At 40.8% G+C, this 17,222-nt stretch overlaps 1 protein-coding gene across 2 annotated transcripts in view; it reads left to right on the top strand.

Moving 5' to 3' along the window:
* The window catches only part of PRICKLE2 (prickle planar cell polarity protein 2), a 149,871-nt gene that overhangs the window by 67,148 nt on the left and 65,501 nt on the right, over positions 1-17,222 (top strand). For both annotated transcript variants that reach the window (XM_054595359.1, XM_054595358.1), the window contains one exon: positions 946-1,129. In XM_054595359.1, the coding sequence (XP_054451334.1) occupies positions 986-1,129 (144 nt within the window). In that variant the 5' untranslated portion in view covers positions 946-985. The remainder of the gene's footprint in view (positions 1-945; positions 1,130-17,222) is intronic.

Raw genomic sequence — 17,222 nt, 5'->3', positions numbered from 1 at the left:
TTGCTTTTTATAAGATGCCACTGGAATGAATCATAAAGATGAAAGTACACATATAGCAGCTTATTTTCTTAAAAATTTCCTCCATATTTTTCTTCTCTATTTTATTGATGGAAGCTAGAAATGCTTTTGTGTTGTTGACATGAACCTTTTTATTGCTTCATCATTTGTGTAGCAATGGAAAATGGAATAGATAGTAACCTTAAAAAGAAGTGTTTGATTTTGGGGAGAGATTTTTATCATTGGCTGCTACCTTTTGAAATGATTCACGTGCATAGTCCTCTTGTATATTAAAAAATAACCAATGTAGTGAAGATGCAGAGTTCTAATTAGAATTTCAAATCTATGGGGATCTTCAGTAGAGGTGAAAATATATTGCCTGTGAAATCTTAGAACCAGATTTGTTTAGTGGGAAAATAAATATTTTTGTTCTTCTTATAGAAAATCTCACCTATAGTTCTTTTCAAAGCAATGTCCATTTTTCCAAGTCTAGGCATCTTTTATAAAAATGGTATATTGTCAGTATTTGTTAAATCGATTGGTAATATTTCTGGTCAACATGCATATTGTCTATTTAATTACTATTACAGTCAAGGAAATTGTGGTCATGGTCTATCTCCAGTGTTCTACCTAGTAAAAATAAAAGCTCTTTTAATATTCTTCCTGGGATATCGATTTAGAAGGAAAGGTTGGGCTCCATGTTTACACTTAGCATGCTTGCCTGGTGGTCTCTCCCCTTCCACAGTGTTTCCACATGCTCAGTGCCATGTCTTCTACAAAGACCGGCATGCCGTGGGACATTTCTTTGCATGCTTTTGTCAAAATACAGTTGCCAACGGATGTGTTTATGATTTGGGATCCAAGGGCTGGGGACCTACAGGTCAACTGAAAAAATAGATTTTTTTTTTTTTTGCCCTCCTTCTCACCTCCCACCTTTGCTGCTCACAGGAAGATCTGTCTGCACTGCAAGTGCCCTCAGGAGGAGCACATGGTGACGGTGATGCCGCTGGAGATGGAGAAGACTGTCAGCAAACTCATGTTTGACTTCCAGAGGAACTCGACCTCAGATGACGACTCAGGCTGCGCCTTGGAGGAGTACGCCTGGGTCCCGCCTGGGCTGAAACCTGAGCAGGTACTGTTCTTGATGAGAGCAACTGTGGCTTGGCTTTTACATTGTCTTACCCATCCTGCTCCATTCCAGCTCAGAAGGAAGAGTTGACTCGACTGATTCAAAGAAGTGGTTGGGGATCCATGTGTTGGAGATGTCTGGGACCACAGTGGGAAATGAGGAAAAGAAATGAAATTGAGCCTTTTGTGAGCCATACTTATTCATTGTGTACTGCCATGAACGGTTAACAGAAGATAGTACAGAAATTTATCAGAAATGTTGGCTTTGAAACATTAGATAGTGAAACTTCAATTTTGGAGAGGGAAGGGAGTCCTGCCTTGGCCATGAATCTTAATGTTAAGATTCTTTGTAAAGCAGAGTGAGGAAATGTATATTCGCCTGTTCTCCCCAGTGATATATATATGCTATGTTTAAATATTACACTTGGCCTTGCTTTACAAAGAAAGACATTGGCATTTCCTGAAATATTTTGGCACTACCCACAGGCTGTAAATATTATTGGCTCAGTGAGATGAGCTTGGTTTCTTTCTGTTTCACTGCATTTTTCTCAGTGATATACAGTCTCTACTTTGCATTTCTCAGTAATTGGAATTTTCTCTTCCACCGGCTTCAATGTTGGCTGAGAAGCCCCTGCTGTTGGCTGGACATTTTCATGATCTTTTCTGTGCATCTTTTAGAGACAGGTTTACCAGAATCTTAAGTGTTTAACTACGATTCCCTTCCTCTGACACAGAAAGTTTCTTGCTCTGGAGATCTTTATGTCTGACAGAATGTTTTGAAGTTTAAAATAAACACTGAAATTTTAACATAGGAACTTTACTTTTGACATACTTTTGAAATTTTACTTTTGAAATTTTAACATAGGATCATACTTTTGGATAAAGTTCTTTATGATCAAGGAAGACCCAAGGCTTCATCAACAACTTAAGAATGGGACCCTGACAATACCTCTTTGGCCATTTCTCATTTTCTTCTTCCAACACTGAGGTTGCAAATCGGCTGATGAAATGAAGCGCATAGGCAGGATTTCTTTAGCCACCAAAGTATTGTTTAAATTTTTGAATGAGTTTCTAATGCTTAATAATTAGGAATTTTTATTTAAAAGTTTATATTTATGTCTGGAAAATTTAAGGATCCGAAATCTCATTTCTGCCAGGATTGGTGTTCTGGCTATTGAGTCGAGAGCTGGCCATTCTTTCTAGACAAAGTTTGATCTCTCCCTCCAGTCACCCTAGTCTCCACCAAGCCCACTTTATCCCTTTTTGTTAGCTTCTTAAACCCTACAGACACTTCAGTTTTTTTGATCTCCTGTCTAATTCTTACCATGGATAAAATATCTCAGAATAGAAACATTCACAGGAAATAATCTCCATGAGAATTCAAGGGAATTCTGTGTTGGATACTAGCAGGAAGACATGAGAGCATTTTCTGTTTGTAGGCTGAGGTTATATATTTCTTCTGTTTCAGTAAGGATTGTATTATTAAAGAGTACATTTAAGAGGAGTGAAAATATTTGAGGCTGTCTAGAAACTCAAATGAGGTGGTGGGTGACTGAGTATCTTTCCTTGACATTACCATTGTGCCCCTGGTACTTGAGCAATGAATTTTCACACCTAAATACATCTGTGAGCTTGTTTCATTTTCTTGCTAACCTCATTTCCAGCAGCTTCTAAGAGATGCATCTTTCTTTTGTTCACTTTGCTTCCTGCTAAATTGGACCCTGAAATTTCAAAGTTAAGCTATTTTCAGTTCCCTGCCCAGGTAGATTCTTTTCTAAGATGATCGAACATCAGTCTATGATGCTCAGATTCAGAGATTTTCTATTGAGCCAAGAGAACAGACAGTTGCAGAAGCTAGTTCTTGGTAAAATTGACCAGTTTGCAAAGTGAGTGCTTATGGTGTTTTGGAAGCCACTTTGACTCATCTGAAATGAACGTCTTTGGGAAAGTATAAAACAATGCTCTTTGGGTTTTTTTTAAAAGAAAATGATTAATACTATTAGACACATGGTTTGAATTATGTCAGATGAAAGGCTATTCCTTTCTCTTATAATTCGATTGGGGTTTTTTTGCATGATTTTCTCTATCCCCTACACTTACTCATACCTCTATGACATAGATGATTAGAAAGGGGAATTGTTCTTCAAGACACTATCTCTTCAAGTTATTTGAAGGGTTCTATATTTGCCTGATAAAATATGACTCTATATTAAGGATATTTGAAGGGATTATGTGGCATGAAAGAAATGGGCTTCAAATTTTTTAATTATGAGATCCTTTGAAGTTTATAACTTACAGAACTGTTTATAAGTTTGAAGACTTTCAAAACCTTGTACAGTATGTTCTAAGATTAGAAAAGCTTGAGTCATAAATGCCTTTCAACAATAAAAACTCTGATGTTTAATATCATATTAGTTGTCTCTGGTTTCAGAAAAAGAACATTTTTCTATTGAGAAATTATAGTGAATGTTAAAATGCTTTGTGCTGGAGGCGAAATACTAAAGACTAGTTAGAAACCTTTCATTTTAGTCCCTGATTGTGGAGTTGGTTAATACAACTTCAGGTGATATTCTTTATTATTCTATTTCTTCTGAGAAATGCTTTCAGTGAAATATAATGCAAATGAAAGTCACCTCCCATTTTGGGATGTCTTCTTGAATAAGGGCATTTAATTTTAGAAAAAATCTATTAGCTATAAAACCCAACTTTCTTAAAATGATATGAAACGTAATAAATATAAGATGATGCCAGAAAGCACAGCCATTTATCTTGTGATTTTTAATGACTGGCCTAAAAATTCTTCAGAGAGGTTGCTCAGATCCCTGCCTCTGTTTACTCCACAGAAGGTGTTTAGTGTCATCCAGAAAGCCCTGCGGTGGTAGAACAGAGGACAGGAGTCACCCTGGTTGACCATCTTAAGTCATCTATAAGGCTCCAATTTCTCCTCAAACTCATAACAATTCATAACGCGCCCTGTTTCCTAGAGATGCTGTGATTATAATTTTATCGTACATAATACCTTAGGAAAGACTTAGGAAATATTCAGCAAGCTTATAAGAAAAGTAAATGGTGGGCAGTCTTTCTCAATCTCAGCACTATTGACATTTTCAACTGGATAATTCTTTGCTGTTGAGGCTTCCTGTGCATTTCCAGATGATGAGCAGCATCACTGGCCTCTACCCAATAGATGCCAGTAACATACACCGCCGCTCCCCTGGTGTTTGGGTATCCAACATGTCTCGAGACATTGCCCAGTGTCCTGGGAGATGGATTGAGTACCACTGGGCGAAAGTGATATTAAAACCTGGAGTGTCTGTCAGCAAAATCCTGGCCCAATTGAGATAAAAAGGATGGCTCAATTCAACAAACATTTATTGAACATCTGCCATGTTATAGCTCCAGCATAATAGCTGCTGCCCTGTAAGGAGGTCAGGTATTTGGCAAGTGGAAAAATGGTGACCCCAGGCCACTTGAGCAGAGGTCAGTGCCCTTGGAGGCAAATCGTACTCCCCAGTGAAGAATTGGAGAGGTTTGAGTAGGCAGTGGGTGGGTCACCTTTTGTTCTCCAAAACAGAATTGCTTTTTCCTTTTATAAAGGGAAGAATTCCTCATTTAAGAAAAAAAGAAAATATGAAACATCTAAGAAAACAGATAAAAATGACTCATGGTTTCACCAAAGAATATTGTTTGCCAAACTTTTTGCATGTATGTAACAAGTATCTATGTATATGGAGGTACAATTCTGTTTTATTTTGGACAAAAATGTGATGATGCTATCCACTTATTATGATTTTTTTCAATTCATGTATTATGAAGATTTTTCTCTCTCAGTACATTTAGATCCAGATTGCCTTTTGGAATGCATGTATAGCTGGTTCTCCATTGGTAGTTCTGACTTGGAGTGGTACCACCCACCACTAGGGGGCATTTGGAAATGGACATATGGGAAGAGGTAGTTATTGTCAAAATGACTGTTTTAATGGGTAGGAGCTTGGGATGCCAAACATCCTGAAAAGTTTACCAGATGAATCTGTACAAAGGAGAATTGACCCCTCCCAAACACCAAGAGTACCACCAGGGAGCAACTCTGAGCCAAAGGTTTATTTTTGAACATGTGCGTTTTGGGCTGCTTTCCTCAATATTAAATAAGGTGACAGCAGCCAACCTTCCTGTACAACCGCCTGTCCCTCTCCTGAAGAACAATTCCTATAGGTAGAGCGGTCACATGTAAAGCTCTTTAAGGCTTTAGATTGATGGCGCCAAACTGCCCTCCAGAAACGTGGTAACTGCTGCATCCTTTCGGTGGCTGGCTTTCATTGTGTCCATGCAGGCGTGGTTTTTCTATTAGTTCTTCTACTCGCTGTTCCACAGAAGTCTGAAGAGGCCATGAGATTGTTTCTCCTGAGTGAATGTCCTTTCCCTCAACGTTCTGGGTATCCCAAATGTTTGCAGAGGATTCTCAAATATAAATGTTCCCAAATCCTTGGTCTCCACACGTTAGTTATTTCACATTGACCTTAACCGCATTTTTGCACATAAAGTGTGGCGATTAGGTTATTTGTCCAGAACTCTCAATTTTCACTTCAAACTATCCCCGGAGGGGTGAAGAGTAGATACCAGGAGTAATTGTCCAATTTTTGGCTTTCAAAATATTCTGCCATATGTGGCAAAAGGAACCATCTAATGCTACCTAGAGATGATAGGAATTAGTTGGTTTTGAGCCCAGTGAAAGTCTAAAATATCTCTTTCAGGGACATATAAAATTCTTTATGTGGATTTTAATTTAGTCACTACAGCTCATCCATCAAGTATCAGATTAAATGTGTGTCTTCTCTGACCACCCCCATACTCCCAGCACATGGTATGGCAACCCCTGGTATTTGCCTTATTAGCATTCATCAAACTTGTAGTTAGGCACTTACTGGTGTAATTCTTTGCTTAATATCTGACTGTCCCACTTTGTTTTAAGATACAGGAAGGCAAGGGTCTTGTCTGCTTTGTTTTTAGAAAGCCCCCAGCACCTAGCACAGTGCTTGACATATGGCAGCCACCAAACAAACATTTTTGAAGAGACAGGCAGATTATGGGAGTTCAGGATTGCATCACATGGGAAAGATAAAATACTTTTAACTCTTCCTCCATAAAGAATTATTCTGTATCAATTATTTCAGCCCCCTATGTTTCTTTTAAAAGGATGTGTTCTAAGGAGATTCCCTTGATCAGCCTAACAACTTCAGAGAGGTCTGAGGTCGCAAAGGGGCAGGAGATGGGTAGCACAGTGAGGGACGGTGCTCCAGCAGCCAACGACCACAGTGCTCTCCGCTCCAAACTCGGGGTTTGGAGCAGAGTTGGGGAGCTGGCAGAAGCCTTTCATGTTTCCAAGCCAAGGGACCACTTATGTCACCATCCCAATCCTGTGGCAAGAGCCTGGCTTCTGGAGTCAGGCAAATCTGGCTGCTGCTTCATCCCTCTCTGACCTCTGGAAAGTTGTTCAACTTCCAAGCACCTCAGTTGACTCTTGGTAATGATGTCGATCGTAAAGAAAATTACTACATTGTCTTCAAACCCTTGTTATGTGCCCACCAGCATTTTTAACTTTGCTTGGATTGTTTAATTCTCTTAACAACCTTATTTGGTAATTGTTATTTCTGTCTCTGATTTAAAAGTGAGTAAAGCAAGGCTCAGAGAAGTTAAGTAACTTGCCCAAGATCACACAGCTAATGAGCAGCAGAGACAGATCAATCTCAGACAACCCAACCGGGAAGCTGATACTTTTAGAACTGTAGACAGCACTGATCTGGGCACCTAATGAGGGAGTGTATAGTAGAAAGATCCTAGTGTGGTGTCTGCACGCAGAGATGCTCAATAAAGTTGTTTTTCCTAACCTCTCTTCTTGTGAAGCTGTAGTGAGTGACACTGATTACTGTTACCCTGCTGGGCTAGAAGAGGAGGAGAAGGAACTTTTGGCTGTCCCAGACAGAAGAAGAGTAGGGAGGATGGGAAAGAGGGATCAATCATAGATTGAACAGAAATCTTGGATTCCTTAATGGCCTTCTGAAAGGCTTTCAATAAAATAATTTTGAATTCTGCCTCTATGAAGCCTTTCTATTCCCCAGGGGTTGTTGTAAAGGTACAACTTCTCTCAAGTGAAGTTCTGGCTCTGAGGAGCCAGAGCAGCTTGGACAGGGGCCCAGGCACAGGCACCTGACTCTGACATCTTTGATGCCCCAGGTAGGCTTCGGGGTTGGCTGCTGAAGAAGTGAGCTTTGCTACCTACCTTACTCAGTGCCTGAGACCTCCTGCCACATCACAGTCCCCAGGCCGGTGAGGAGTGAGTCACTCATGGTGCAAAGAGAGCCATCCCACAAAGGACAATATGTTACAAACCTCCCTTTGGGATGAACAGGTCAGCAGGAGAGGCCCCTGGCACTGGCCTCTTAGTTTGCCATGCAGAGCCTCTTTGGTTCCATCTCACCATCTCTATTGCGTGGGCTGATAGCTTATTGGCAGCCTTGCAGTAGATTTTAGTCACCCTAATGAAAATGTAAGGAATGAGTCAGAGACTATACTGGAGAATTTTGTGAAAAAGGAGTAGTGATTAGGCTTTTTTCATTTCTTGATTCACTTATTCAACTGATATCTAATGTACACCTACTGTCAGACACTGTTCTAGGCATTGGGGATAAAACAATAAACAAGATAACTGAGATTTCTGCTATGTTGTAGTTGTAAGGGGGGTTTTGGAGACATGTAAATTAGAAAACAAATGATGAAGATAATTCAAGATTGTGATTTTAAAAAGAGCAATGATGTTAATGATAGTGATACAGACTTTCAGTGAATGGTTACATGAACCAGGCATTATCCTCGGTGCTTTACAAATTGTGTCTCATTTAATCTAGTCTATGAAGAAAGTACAGCAGCTTCTATGATAATGGATAGGGGCCAGGTTGTTGGGGGCATTGCTAGTTTAGACTGGCTGGTCAGGAACAGCTTCTCTGGGGAGGAGATATTTGAGCTGCTACTGCATGGACATGAAGAAGCCTGCCATGCAGAGATCTGGCTTGTGAAATTGCCCATTTGCATGAAAGTTAGAAGTAAAATTAAATCACTACCAATGTTGTATCTGCACAGATAATTTGGGGAGAGTGTTGTTGGATGGTCTGAGGAATAATGAATGGAACCCATGCAGTGTCCAGGCCTTACCAAGGCATCCGTGGACCTGAGGGCTGGGGAGTCCTAAGGCCGTGCTTCCCCTGCGAAGTCAGAGGAACCCCATCATCCACCACCTTGATGTTGCTGCCACAGGGGGAAATAAGGCAACAGCGAGTGTCCGTTTAGAGACTAAAAAGGTAACAAGGAATCCATATGACCAGAGCATAGCAGATAGTCCATATATGTGTATGTCTGCCTCCTTTGTCACATGCCCTGCCTTCTAAGATGTGAGCCTGTGGGAAGGAGAAGCACACCATCTTGTTCACCGCTATTGCTCTGCCTATATAATCTGATATATATATTACTCATTCAATAAACAAATGTCACACAAATAAACAATGGCATTTAGTCCTTGTACAAAATCCTCCCCTTTTCCAATGAATACCTGGCAGCTCAGGGAGGATCAGGAACTTGACCAGGATGCCACAGCTGGTAAGGCTGAGCCGTCTGTTTTATCTGGTGCCCACTTAGGCTCTTCCTCCCCCACCCGCCTCTTCATGGAAATCCACCCAGGATATCAGATCTAAGGAAGCTGACTTGGCATGTGTCAGGAGAGGGAGGAGCATGCGTCACACAGGGCTCTTTTATTCTCAGGGGAAGTAAATTTCTCCTAATCTCAGATTGACCCTGGGGACGAAGGCCTTCCTCTTTCCCACCTCCAGTTTCCCCATCGCTGCAGGAAGCAGGATGGCCCTGCCTTCGAAGGCTTCTTTTCCCATCAGCAATCGCTGTTTATCTCTGGCTCTTCTTACTCCCTCATCCTGGCTGAGAGCCCACATGGGACAACTACATTTCCTCTACTTTCTCCCACAGCCCTCACATTTCTGGTACAATTCACTTACCCAGCCACTCAACAATGCAATTTATTCCTTCAGCAAATATTTGTGGAGTGCCAGCCAAGTGCCAGGCACTGGGGGACAGCTGGCACCTACAAACAAGTACCTCTGCCCTTATGGAGATGACATTCTGGGGGAGGGTATAGTCAGATTAACAACTGGACAAACAAGACACTCTCAGAAAGAGATGTGCGCTGGGGATGCAGTACAAATGGGTGGTGGGATAGAATCAGGGTTGGCAAATTCTTTCTATAAAGACAATGAATATTTTAGGCTTTGTGGGACATACAGCTATGTTGCAAATAGCTAACTGTGATGTTGTGGTATGGAAGCATAGACAATACGTAAGCGAATGAGCATGGCCATGTGACAATAAAACTTTATTTACAATAACAGGCAATAACCCTGATCTGATCCACAGGCTATAGTTTGCTGTCCCTGATTTAGAGAATCTACTTTAAAAAGGAAAAGCATCTTTGGAGAGGTGATACTTGAGCTGAGTTGTTACACGGAATGACGGTTAAATACTGCATATTTAGTCAGCCCAGTCCAGTGGTTTTCAGAGTACATTATTAACACCAGCAACACAAGTATCACGTGGGAACTTGTTAAAAACAAATGTTCTCAGGCCTTGGCCCAGACCTCCTGAACCTGAACTCTGGAGATGGGCCCAACGATCTGTTTCAGCAAGGCCTTCAGGTATTTTTGCAGCATATGCCCAAGTGGAGAACTGCTCTTGGGCAATGGAAAAACCACAGTGTTGGAAACCGACAGGGCCAAATCTTATCTCTTCCACTTACTAGCTCTGAGACTTTGGCTGCCCTGTAAAGTGAACAGGCTTATGCTCATATCTAAAGGAGCTGTAAGAATAAGTGAATTACTCTCTGTAAAGAGCCGAGGAGATGCTGACACATAAGAGGCGGCCATTGAATGCTAACTGCCATCATCACCACTGTCATCCTTTGATCTTCAAGACACCGCAGCAGGTTCGCGTGGGAAATAACACATGATGAGCTACCCCCTTCCATGCCCAATATCTTGCTTCTGCCTGGTTTCCCCTGAATGTGGCCTGAATTCAAGGGTGTTTATTAAAAGAAAACTCAAAATGATTTTAAAATCCTTCCACTGGTCCTGCTTCCTTGGCTCTCTCCTTGGCCCGTGAACCCAGAAGATGCACTGGGCCCATGAATTCCACAGCTGTGACTCACCACTGAGCCGGGGCTGCAGTGCCAGGTACCCAGCTTTACCATTCACTTTCGGGCAGTTGACAATTTGCTCTTTTTATGTGAGAAGTTATTTATACCCAGAAGGACAGAAGCTAACAGATGTAGGGGAATGGAGAGAATGACAAAGTAGTTCATTTCTCTAGGCCTTCTGGGTGATCTAACTCATAGGGACGGGGTGCATAATCTAATATCCCCTCTAAAAGCTACATGAAAACCATTATTAGACGCTCCAGCCATTTGCAGTCTTGTCTCCATTTCATGACAGCATCAGCTCATGCTGAGCCCCCAGATGGAATGTTCGTGCTGCAGTGAGGGCCGTGCTTCTCCCCCTGGACTGGATGAAATTTTCTCTACATTGCATCTCCTAGGTTAGCCTTCACTGTCACTCAACCCAGTATTTTCAGTGCAGTGTCAGAGATGAGTGGGGAAGGGAGGTAAGAAGGAGATAGGAGACCCCCAAACAATCTCCTGAACAATTCTCAGGCAACCAGTCTTGATGATGCTGTGTTTGATGCTGTGTTTATCTTGGCTTCAGAAATGCGTTGAGTCCTCGGATGGCAATGGGAAATATGCCTGTGTTCAGAGCATTCAATAAAACTGCCTGTTAATGAATTTGTTTTCAACAGAGCTGTTCAGAGGTGGGGCGAGAAGCTGGTTTCGGGTTGAGGGCCTCCGCCATATGAAGGCAGCAGTAGCATGGCCGGATTCCACCAGCAGGGCCTTGTCAAGGTTTGTGTGCAGAGTGTGAGGCCCAGAGAAGCCAGGGCTCATTTACAAATGCAGGAAGGGAGACCTGCCATTGCAATTCCCAGCTTTTAAGACAGATGTCTTCAACCTTTCCAGGAAATATTTTCTGGGATTCTGGAGATTGGAAGTGGGCCTCTGGACTTGGACTTCCTGCATTAGTTCACAGCTGCACACCTTTCTGCTGACTGAGCTGCCAACACTGGGGGTTGGTGTGAGAGTTGATTTACTATCAACATGATCTCCTCTGCCTTATGACTCATGAAATATTTTGAGTAGTTTTATGAGATGGTTAGATGAATCTTCCATCAAGCCAACTAATAACTAACTTCCACCATCTATTCATCTATCTTTCCACCAGCTCATTCATTCACTTGTGCATTCAGCCATTTATTCACTCCTCAGTTGTTTATTAAGTACCATATATGCAAGCCCTTAATCTAAGTATGATTTTGGTGTGGTGGTTTTCCAGGTTCAGTGTAAAACTAGAGCTTCCCAAACCCTATCTTTACGTTGTGTTTTGAGTGTCATGGAGTAGTTCATAGGCAAAGGTAGAAAGTCTCTCTTTGTGGAAGATCCTCACAGACTTCAGGTTCTGTGCTGGCCTCCCATAGCTTCTGAGCTCACAGTATTCAAGAGTGTGAGCACTAACTAGCTCTGTATTCAAATTGGCAGAGCTAATCCACCTCCATGAGCTTTCGTTTCATCATTTGAAAAATAAGAATGTTATTACCTAACTACTGTGTGGTTGTGAGGATTAAATAAAACAATGCCTTAAGCATGGGCCTTTAAAAATGGCAGCTTTTAGCTTTCTTTTAAATAGCCAGGAACAACCCAAACATCCATCAACAGATGAATGTATAAACAAATTGTGTTATATCCATATAGTAGAATACTATTCTATAATAAAAAGGAATGAACTCTTGCTATTTGCCACAACATAAATGAATCTTAAAATCATTATTCTGAATGAAAGAAACCAGACAAAAAAAGTATATAGTGTAGGATTCTATTTATGTGAAACTCCAGAAAATTTAAACTAATTTGTAGTGACAGAAAGCAGATTAGTGGCAGTCACTTGGGTTGGAGAGAGGGAGAGTGGGAGGGAGGAGTTTCAAAAAGGCAGAGGAAACTTTTAAGGATAATATGTATTTTCACTATCTTGATTATGCTGATGGTTTTGTGAATACTGTATATGTATATGTGAAAACATTAAATTATATACTTTGAATATGTGCAGTTTATCATTCACATACCTCAATAAAATGACTGAATGATTGAATGGAGTTTCTCTGTAGCAAACAGAAAGGTAGGCATCCTGTCTCATGTCAGTGATGGAGTCTCCCTAAGGTTCCACGGTTGCCTCAGGAAGTAACCGAGCCTTTGGCCAAGAAGCACTGTTAGAAAGAATTGCTCAGCACTAATTATGCATAATAAAAAGAAGATTTGGGACAGAAACTCATCAACATCCAGATGGATGGCTCTAAAAAGCCATTTCCACAGACAGGCTTCTTTCATAATCTCTATTAATTCCCTAGGATGTGCCTAACATGTAGTTGGCACTCGATAAATAATGATGGTAGCTGTTACTGCTATGGCAATTAGAAAGACTGATTAAAACTCAATGATCAGATCTTGCAAAGGGAAGCTAATTATCTAAGCAATTTCTGAACCTGCATTGGCTGAACCAAAAAGATAAATTCATAAGCTCTCAGTTTGTCAGGGGATCAGGGCTGCCACATATGGTTATATGTTTGGTTGCATGGTTTGTGCATTGCAGAAAGGTGCCTGGCCACGCGGGTGATTGGAGGCTGATACTCACCTGAGCTGTGATGCCTCCCAAAAGCAGAAGTACATTATGTTTAACCTAAGACACTTCAGTGCTTATTTGGTTGTGATGCTGGACTCTGTCTTCCAAGATTGGGGACTTGCTTTTTCTAACTTGTAGTTGGAAAAATATCTTTTTCTAAATTCCAGAAAGGTAACAAAAAGTCTGGCAGCTGCCAAGAAAAAAAACAGTAAACATTGGTTAGCCTCGCTCGATGATGACTTTCATTTTTTCCCTGCAGTCCTGGGGTTCTAGGAAACCTCCTTTCTGACTATTGACAAAAAGTATTGGGGAAAAGGTGGGTCTCCATCTTCACTGGCATTGAGTGAGTGATTGGTGTGAGGAGGAGGGCAGGTTATGATTTCCCCCATTTCTGTGGTCCAAATTCTGAGCACTGGGTCCTTTTTTGTTCTCTCCTTCCTCCTCCATCGTTTTGCAAATCATTACAAGCTTCATAGTCTTTGATAGAGGCAGGCAGAGAAAGGAGCTGAAATGCAAACCAACTATTTTTGCCAACCACTTGGCCACTGTGTTCATGTTGGTTGAAGGAGAGGGTTAAGTCAAACTCTGGATAAATCTGAGGTTGTATTTATTGTGCATGATTGAAGTATCCATCCTCTACTGGACCCCATTGCTGTGTGGATAATCAAGAATTCATCTGGATGGTGAATATCACATGAGAAACAGCTCTGCTGAAATATGGTCATGGGTGGTTTTTCTGAAGCATAGTGATTAAAAGCCATTTATCATAATCATAAACTTGAGGACATACAAAAATAAAGCCTCAAAATATATACAGAAAAAGGAAGAAATAAAAGAAGAAAAACATCTAAAAACATAATCAGAGACTTTAAGATGCCTCCTTCAGGTATTAAAAAATCAAAAAGACAAAAATTATGAAGGCTATACGAGTATATCAATAGTAATTTTTGTTCATTAACTCTATCACATTCTTTCTAACAATTTGGAAACATTACCTTGTTTATTCTGGCTTTATACTGGGGGGAAAAGATTCCACATCCTTATTTTCCAAATGGGGAACAGAAACTAAAAGGTGCTAAGAAGATCTGATTTATCAGACACACTGGGGACCAGATCCACCTCTTGTCACTCTGGCTATATTTATGATTGGAGCAAGTTATTTTACCTGGGTGAAGTCACTGTTTCTCTTCTATAACAAGAAGATAATAATGTAATGGTTCCTGCCCTATAGGACCACTAATACAGTACCTGACATGTCAAGGAACATTAGATATAATTACCGATTGGAAAGCCAGTTGGTGGAAAAGCCAATTGGAAAGGCCTGAAAACAAAACAGAGATCTAAGTCTAAAGCTCTTGTTCAGAGATTTGGAGGGAGGGAGTAAGAACTACAGACATAAGACTGTAGAAATTATTAAACCTAAACCTTGTATTGGATATTTAAGAAAACAATCTCAGAGATAAGTGTGTAACTTGAACGTTGTCACACAGAGCTAGAATTCAGGAAACAGAGTTAATTTACTTTATTGCCATTCCCCTTACAACTTCTGAGGAAAATACCCAAGGACTAGATCAGGAGAATACACAGAAAAAGAGGCTTTCAAATCCAAAAAGAGTTATGAGTCAGAGAAATTCAGTTTTAGATAGTTTTGTATCTAAGTGGCCTTAACCAAACTTCTTAGCACCTTTTAGTTTCTGTTCCCCATTTGGAAAATAAGGATGTGGAATCTTTCCCCCCCAGTATAAAGTAAGAATAAACAAGGTAATGTTTCCAAATTGTTAGAAAGAATGTGATAGAGTTAATGAACAACAATTACTATTAATATACTCGAATAACCTTCATAATTTTTGTCTTTTTGATTTTTTAATACCTGAGGGAGGCATCGTAAAGTCTCTGATTATATTTTTAGATGTTTTTCTTCTTTTATTTCTTCCTTTTTCTGTATATATTTTGAGGCTTTATTTTTGTATGTCTTCAAGTTTATGATTATAATATATTTTTGATAGCTATTTTTTTCTCCCCTTTATCCCCCTCCACCCTGCACCCCCCCTCCCACCAGCATTCCCTCCGCTTAGTCCATGTCCATGGGTCAGACATATAAGTTCTTCGGCTTCTCCTTTTCCTATACTATTCTTAACCTCCTCCTGTCTATTTTGTGCCTACCAATTATGTTTCTTATTCCCTGTACTTTTTTCCCTTGTTCACCTCCTCCTCCTCCCCTCTGATAACCTTCCAAAGGGTCTCCATTGCTGTGATTCTGTTCCTGTTCTAGTTGTTTGTTTAGTTTGTTTTTGTTTTTAGGTTCAGTCGTGGACAGTTGTGAGTTTGTTGTCATTTTACTGTTCATAGTTTCAATCTTCTTCTTCTTAGATGAGTCCCTTTAACATTTCATATAATAAGGACTTGGTGATGATGAACTCCTTTATTGACCTTATCTGGGAAGCACTTTATCTGCCCTTCCATTTTAAATGATAGCTTTGCTGGATAGAGTGATCTTGGATGTAGGTCCTTGTCTGTCATGACTCTGAATACTTCTTTCCAGCCCCTTCTTGTCTGTAAGGTTTCTTTTGAGAAATCAGGTGATAGTCTTATGGGAACTTCTTTGTAGGTAACTCCCTCCTTTTCTCTTGCTGCTTCTAAGATTCTCTCCCTATCTTCAATCTTGAATGATGACATGATGATACGCCTTGGTGTGTGCTTCCTAGGGTGCTACTTCTTTAGGACTCTCTGAGCTTCCTGGACTTCCTGGAAGTCTTATTTCCTTCTCCTGATTGGGGAAGTTCTCCTTCACTATTTGTTCAAATAAGTTTTCAATTTCTTGCTCTCCCTCTTCTCCTTCTGGCACCTCTATGATTTGGTGTTGGAACATTTAAAGTTGTCCTGGAGGTTCTAAGCCTCTCCTAATTTTTTTTGAATTTTTGTTTCTTCATTCTGTTCTGGTTGAATGTTTATTTCTTCCTTCTGTTCCAGATCCTTGATTTGAGTCTAGGCTTCCTTCCCTTCCCTTGTTGGTTCCCTGTGTATTTTTCTTTATTTCACTTTGCATAGCCTCCACTTTTTCCTCCATGTTGCAATCATACTCAACCATTTCTGTGAGTATCCTGATTACCAGTATTTTGAACTCTGCATCTGATAGGTTGGCTATCTCTTCATTGCTTAGTTGTATTCTGGAGTTTTTATCTTTTCTTTCATTTGGGCCATATATCTTTGCCTCAGCACTCCTGTTACATTATAAAGGATGGAGCCTTAAGTATTTACTAGGGCGCAGAAACCCACGTTGTTGCACTGTGGTGCTGTATGTGAGGGAGAGAACAATGGCACTTGTTCATATCTCAGCCGGCTTTCAGCCGCTTCCCCCGCTACCCACAAGCAAATTAGGCCCTTCTGGTGCTGATTCCCGGGGTAGGGGGTGAGTTTGTGTACGTTCTAGGACCCTGTGGGTCTCTCCAATGAACTCTCCTGTGAGACTGGGAGTTTCTCCCCCTACTGCAACCTCCACAGACTTTTACAGCTAGAGGTTTTGAGGCTTTCTTTTTCTGCACTGGAACCCTAGGTTGTGCAGTCTGTCTTGCTTCTCAGCTGTTCCTCTTGGTTTATCCACATGCAAATGCGGGACTGCCCAGTCCACCAGCTGTCACCTTGCCCGGTCCTCCAGGCACTACCTTGCCGCGCATCTTCTCTGCCCCGGCTGCTCGTCTCCACCCCTCCTGCTCACCTGGATGAATGTTTCTTCTTTAACTGCTTGGTCATTGGACTTCCATACAGTTCTGTTTTCTGGCAGTTCTGGTTGTTTTTTGTTTTTAAATTTGTTGTCCTTCTTTTGGTTCTGTAAGGAGGCAAAGTGTATGTAACTGTGCCTCCATCTTGGTTGGAAGTCTAATTTTGGACAGTTTCTTTTTAAAACAAAATCATATCAATACTAATAATTTTAGGATCACTTCATGTCTTCTCTTCACAACTTTGCTTCCTCCTTTAACAGAGAGAAGAACTGATTCTAAAATGTCCCATTTTTACAGCTCTATTTCCTAAAAATGTACATGTAAAGTTAGAACTTTTTTCCCTCTTTTATTTCCTGCATATTTCCCAAAAAAAGGTTTAGGGGAACTTTGGCTAGGGTAAGTAAAACAGGGTAAGGAGTGATCTAAGCAACAATGGGAAAGGAGGTCATTATCATAGACAATCAAGACTGAAGGCCACTACTTAATTGGGCAGTATCTTTGGCTACGCGTGTACTAATACCTACTGGTTTTTGGATGACACCGTGAC

The sequence above is a fragment of the Pteronotus mesoamericanus genome, unplaced genomic scaffold (genome assembly GCF_021234165.1).
Source record: "Pteronotus mesoamericanus isolate MK-2021 breed Mesoamerican mustached bat unplaced genomic scaffold, CSHL_Meso_final scaffold_54, whole genome shotgun sequence".
Lineage (NCBI taxonomy): Eukaryota > Metazoa > Chordata > Mammalia > Chiroptera > Mormoopidae > Pteronotus > Pteronotus mesoamericanus.
This window is presented reverse-complemented; position numbering and strand designations above follow the sequence as displayed.